At 39.5% G+C, this 6,378-nt stretch overlaps 1 protein-coding gene across 1 annotated transcript; it reads left to right on the top strand.

Annotated features, from left to right (window-relative positions):
• The first annotated feature begins 464 nt into the window (after positions 1–464).
• Positions 465–2,251, top strand: LOC135709362 (pickpocket protein 28-like). Its single transcript, XM_065231671.1, has 3 exons — positions 465–847; positions 909–1,877; positions 1,942–2,251. Exons 1-3 carry the CDS (start codon positions 465–467, stop codon positions 2,231–2,233), a joined length of 1,644 nt encoding a protein of 547 aa, XP_065087743.1. The 3' UTR covers positions 2,234–2,251.
• The last annotated feature ends 4,127 nt before the right edge of the window (positions 2,252–6,378 follow it).

The following is a 6,378-nucleotide window of genomic DNA, read 5'->3' as shown; positions in this document are numbered from 1 at the left end:
CTGAAACTATGAGCCGATCCACAACTTAGTTGGTTGAGAGTTTTAAGCCTGTATCATGTGTGTACGCATATTGTGTGACAAGCATAATGCCACTTCATGACCACTAATTTTATTTCGAATAATTAATAAACCGGACTGGGAATCGAACCCACTACCTCCAGCATAGTCTAGCTTTGTAGCAGTGCCTTGAGCGACCGAGCCGAAGATTTGCTAGGATCAGTTCTAAAATCCCTTGCTGACAGCTTCATGTAATGAACAGTGATGCACTCATACCGTTCAGGGTGCATGTGCATTGTGCAGTGTGTCCGTCTCGTGTTACACATCAATTTTCTGTCGTGGCGTTAATTATGCAGAATACCGTGTACAGGAACCAGGAGCCACTCCTGTTGAATATTCATCATTTAATCAGGAGAAAGTGGTTGCATTACAAGTTATGCACCTACTTTGGATTCACTCAGTCAGCCATGGCGTCTGGAACCAAGAGGTCGGTCAAGCGTCGGAATTTGAAATCTCATGCAGATCATCTTCTGCAGGAGTATTGTTCCAACAGTTCCATTCATGGAGTTCGATATTTTAAAGGCCAGAACCAGTCACGCTGTGAAAGATACTGGTGGGTTGTGGTGTTCGCTCTATCGGTTGGAAGTTGTGCGTATCTTATTGGGAAAATCTACCAAAAATGGGACCAGACTCCGGTCATTGTAAGTTTCCACGAAAAGACAATTCCCATATGGAAAATTCCCTTTCCGGCGGTGACCATCTGCCCCCGGAGCAAATGGAATGGCAACAGCCTCAATTTTTCCAAAGAACTTCAAACGTTGATGAGGGAAGGTCCTGAATTCTACAACAGGTGAGCGATTCGATCGAATGCATGCAAAAAATACACGTTTTCACATTTTTGCTTTTTCTAGAACGGATGATATGCTGGCTATTCTGCAGCTATGTGACAGGACATTTGTTTCACTTTTCTTGAACATTTATAATGAACTACCAAATAAAACAACCTCAGAAAGCTATCACAGTCTAATGTCCAATATTTCGCTTCCGATGGAAACATATTTCTGTACTTTTAGAAGTGAACTCTATGCATGTGATCATCTTTTAAGAACCACCTTTACCGAAGAAGGTGTCTGCTATACGTTTAATGGTCTCTCATCCGAGGATCTGCTCACCGATGAGGTGAATCCCAAATTCTTCGAGGGAAACAGATCTCCACACTGGACACTGGAACAGGGATACTCGTGTGAAGCGAACCTCACTTCCTATCCCTATCGGACGATTGGACCGGGTGCACTAGCTGGATTACAGATCATGTTATATTCAGAAGACAAGGACCTGGAATACAGCTGTAGTGGGCCAGTTCAGGGCTATAAGGTGCTCCTCCATTCACCGGCAGACTATCCACAAATTTCCAACAGGTACATACACATTCCCCTGGATCAGGAAGTGATGATAGCCGTGAAACCGCTGATTACCGAGACAACGCATAAATTGCAACACTACTCAGCCGAGCGCAGGCAGTGCTTTTTCAGCCACGACCGAAGTCTTCGATTTTTCCGCGTGTACACCCAGGACAACTGCAATCTAGAATGTTTGACGAACTACACGCTACAACGCTGTGGATGCGTTCGGTTCTCGATGATTCGCACCCAGGATATGCCCGTTTGTGAGACCAATCAAATGTTGTGCATGATACATGCTGAGGCAGAGCTCTTAGAAATGGGAGTAGTGGAAGAAGATAACAAAACAAGCTTCTATAACAAATGTAACTGCATGCCAGCTTGCAACTCCGTAGACTACGAAGTCGAAATTACCCAAAACGAATTTGAAGTGGTCGAGTGGGAAGTCTCACTTGGTGGGTCTCGAAAACAGCTGGACGGGTATGGTGGTCTTAGGTTGAGCTTGAAGTTAAAAGTTTGTAAATATGACTTTATTTTTCAATAGAACATTTGCAGCACACCTTCGGATTTACTACAAGAATTCCCAGTTCACACCTCAGAAGCGCAGTGAGCTGTACGGATTGACCGACTTCCTTGCCAACTGCGGTGGACTGTTGGGGCTCTGTTTGGGAGTGAGCCTGCTGAGTTTGGTGGAACTATTCTATTTTTGCTCGATCCGGCCTTTTATGCTGTGGAAAACGCGAAGTCAGTTGCCAGCAAAGGTGGAAAATGACAGCATGCCCGGTATCAGCTTACTGTCGACGGACATTCGTAAACGGAATGTGTGGAGTTCTTGAATTGACTGGGGAAAATTGTGAACGATTTTATGCAAATTTGTCCTTTAGACCACAAATTCCATTTTGCATCGGCAGATTTCCAATTCAATTCAATACAGCCTTACTTTTGAAAGGGGCTTATAGAAAATGATAAGCTAATTTTCAAAAAACTTTTACTCGTTTGTCTGATCAGTTTGGTGTCTAATTGTAGCTAATGGCTGATACATTTTGAAATATGCACTCTTAAAAATTTTGCAAAATTCTATAATATTTAAAATAAAAACTTTAATTTCAATTTTCTCAAAACGGATTTTTGTATTTTTTTTTTTTTGTGTATCAATTCAATCTATTGCACTATTGGTCAAGATGGAGAAATGATGGACAAAAGAGTTATGATTTAACAAAAAAAACTTTAGTTTTTGGAAAAATATCCAAAAGGTGATCCAATTTTTAATTCGACTTAATATAATGAAGGTATATTAAATTAACAAAAAACAAATGACATAAAATTTTTCAAAGTCGTACCGGTTTTAAGATATAGTGGTTTAAATGTTGAATTTTATATAATGTTGCTAATTTTCGCCCGTTTTTGGATGTATTTCACGATTCTCCGTTCCGAATATCTAGTTTTCTGATCAAAATATTCTCAATCAAAATGTTCTTGGTGGCGGCACATCGATATGATTAGTATCTTCCAAAAGATGAAAAAGAATGCGACCTTATTTCAAAGGTGCACTTCATACACTGAAACAAATCAGCATGCCAGAAAGTTTATTGATTCTATGCGTTAATTGAAAGATTCAATTGTTTTATCAGTTTAAAACTGCGATTGAGATATGGAATGTTTTATAATCTTAAATATTTACTTAGTACATGACATTCCTTTCCACGTTCAAGGTTTAGGATGGGTAAGATGTATATGAATAAAGGGTGATACGGTCAAAATTTGGTCAAGGGAAAACGCGTGTAAATCGGTGAAATCGTTTATTTAAAAAATCAAATTAAATTTCTTTTTCAAGTTCAATTAGTATAAAATTCAGGAAAAATATTCAGTTAGGCTTCCGCTTTTCCAAATCCGAATTGCCGGGCCTTACGCTTGACCCCTGCCATCAGATTTTGTACAGCCACCTTGTCCACCTTCTTCGCCGCAGAAAGCCAGTTTGCCTTGAACTGCTGCTCGCCCTTAGCAGTTTTTTTGGTCTTCTTTAGGTTCCGCTTGACAATAGCCCAGTATTTCTCAATTGGGCGGAGCTCTGGCGTGTTGGGAGGGTTCTTGTCCTTGGGAACCACCTGCACGTTGTTGGCGGCGTACCACTCCATGGCCTTTTTACCGTAATGGCAAGATGCCAAATCCGGCCAAAACAGTACGGAACAACCGTGTTTCTTCAGGAAAGGCAGCAGACGTTTATTCAAACACTCTTTCAAGTAAATTTCTTGGTTGACAGTCCCGGAAGCTATGAAAATGCTGCTTTTCAAGCCACAGGTACAGATGGCTTGCCAAACCAGATATTTCTTTGCGAACTTTGACAGTTTCATGTGCTTGAAAACATCTGCTACCTTTCCCCTTCCTTTTGCCGTATAAAACTCCTGCCCGGAAGCTGCTTGTAGTCGGCTTTGACGTAGGTTTCGTCGTCCATTACCAAGCAGTCAAACTTCGTCAGCATCGTCGTGTACAGCCTTCGGGATCGCGCTTTGGCCGTCGTATTTTGTTTATCATCGCGATTTGGAGTCACTACCTTCTTGTAAGTCGATAGTCCGGCTCGTTTTTTGGCTCGATGCACGGTTGTAGACGATACACCCAGCTTATTTGCGGCATCTCGGAGAGAGAGGTTAGGGTTTCGCTTGAAACTACCGGCAACTCTCTTTGTCGTCTCAGCGGCTTCCGGTTTTCGATTTCCCCCCGATCCAGACTTCCTGGCTGTCGACAAACGTTCCCCAAACACTTTAATTACATTTGTAACGGTTGATTTGGCAACTTTTAGCGATTTTGCCAACTTTGCGTGCGAATAGCTCGGATTTTCGCGATGCGCGAGCAAAATTTTGATACGCTGCTCTTCTTGCTTGGACGACATTTTGACAACTGAAGAGTGAATTCCAAAATCAAAAGAGGAGCAACATTCTACACACACACACCTTCAAAATGAGGGGTGTTCAGGTTTTTTAAATGCAAAATTGAAAGAAATACGTCAAGTTGATATTGACCAAATTTTGACCGTATCACCCTTTATTGTCTGATATATTTTATAGTGAAGAACTTTTGATATGTCATGGGTGGAAACAGACATCTAGAAACTATTGGACAATCATAAAAATTTGCACTATAAGAAAATCCAGTAACAAAATTCCTGTGTTCGTGATGAATATCGCTCACGAACAGGTCTATCTTATATGACAATCATGTATATTTTATTGAAGTGTCTTTTAACGATTATATGCGATTGTTGATATGTCTAGTGTGTAAACAGACAAGTAGAAACTATTGGAAAGTAATTTAAGTTTGCGCTATGGGAAACCTCAATAACAAGTAATTATTTTAGGGATACATACTGCAATACAATAAAATAAATATTAAATAGTCATCATCCGATGTGTTTTGACGATTGTAGATTGTAAACAGATCCATCCCAATTATAAGATAGTCAAATAAATTTTCGTTTTAAGAATACCAACAGCAAATATTTGTTTTTGGGATAAATATTTCTCCTTATAAAAAAAACATCTTATATGATTGCTTTGCATAGATTATTGAAATAATTTTCAACGATGTTATCGTACACTCATTGAATATGATAAAAATTAAACATCTAACAAAATTGTTAGATCAACAAAATATGTATATCAGTAATAATAGTGTATTGAATAATCTTAATTTTTATTGTCCCATAAGATAAGGGGTTCCGGAAAAGAATGTATTGAAAAAATGATTCTACTGCAATATTTACTTTACTAAGATTCTAGTTGGAAGCCTTCTTCACGGCTTATCCGGATACCAGCACTAGTACTGGAACTTCCCAAACCAGTTCCATGAATTCGTATAATTTAGAGGTTGTTTTATTGCACAAAGGGGCGTTAAGAAAGATTTGAACACACGACACAACTGAAGCGGAACATTTTTCTTCACTCTAGCAAAACGAGCATAACGTTGCACTACTATTCCATGTCGAGAGAGTTGTTATAACTTCATGCTAACAATTTTGAAGTCAGCCGTTGCCCAGTAGAACAAAGCGAAGACACCAACAACATCACACCTCAACAGTCCTGGATCGAATCCCACTTCAGCTGTAATAAATAAAAGGCGCAACTGTAGAAGTTCCTTCCACTGCCTGTTGAATATATAAATGTATGTGTCTAAACATGTTATTTCATGCGATTTTCAAATAAACTTTAACCCTCCGTTACTCGCGCTGTTGTACTTTGTACAACACACATGAGTTTTCCATTGCCATTTTGTTGCTGAGTTACCAATTGAAACCGAAACCAACGAGTATCCCTCAAAAAACTTGTTTTGATCTAAACAAGCTAGACTTTGATTACAGTAAACTCCTAAAAATGCGGACAATAGGGAAAATGTAAATGGAAACCGTGTAAACTGTGGTCATACTACGTAGGATTTGACTTCATTGATTACAACATGGAATATATCGAGATCCTGAACAGATAGAAAGTTACTATATCCGATAAAGTTGTTCAGAAGGTCATAGCCTTGTCGCTGGTGGACAGTAGTTCAGAATTTTCCCACTACGTAGCGCTAGTATACATGTGAAATTCTCGCATGTGATATATCTCGAGATCCTGACCAGATAGAAAGTTACTGTCTTTCACAAAGTTTTTCAGGAGATCAAAACCTATTGCATGGTGCTCAATAGTTCAGAATTTGCTCATTACGCGACGCTAGTATACACGTGAAGTTTTCATATAAAATATCTCGAGTTCCCAACCAGATAGAAAGGTACTGTCTTTGACATAGTTGTTCAGGAGGTCAAGGGTTTTTCGCAGGTGGACAGTAGTTCCGAGTTTTCTCACTTTGCGGCGCTACTACACATGTAAAAATCTTGCATATAAAATATCTCTAGATCCTGACCAGATAGAAAGTAAATGTTTTCGGCAAAGTTTTTCAGGAAGTCAAGATCTTTTTGTTGGGTGACAATAGTTCAGAATTTTCGCAC

The sequence above is a fragment of the Ochlerotatus camptorhynchus genome, unplaced genomic scaffold (assembly GCF_037179485.1).
Source record: "Ochlerotatus camptorhynchus isolate MF236.1 unplaced genomic scaffold, CSIRO-AGI_Acam_v1.1 ptg000358l, whole genome shotgun sequence".
Classification (NCBI taxonomy): Eukaryota; Metazoa; Arthropoda; class Insecta; order Diptera; family Culicidae; genus Ochlerotatus; species Ochlerotatus camptorhynchus.
Note: the sequence above shows the minus strand (reverse complement) of the source record. Positions and strands in the feature narration are given on the sequence as shown.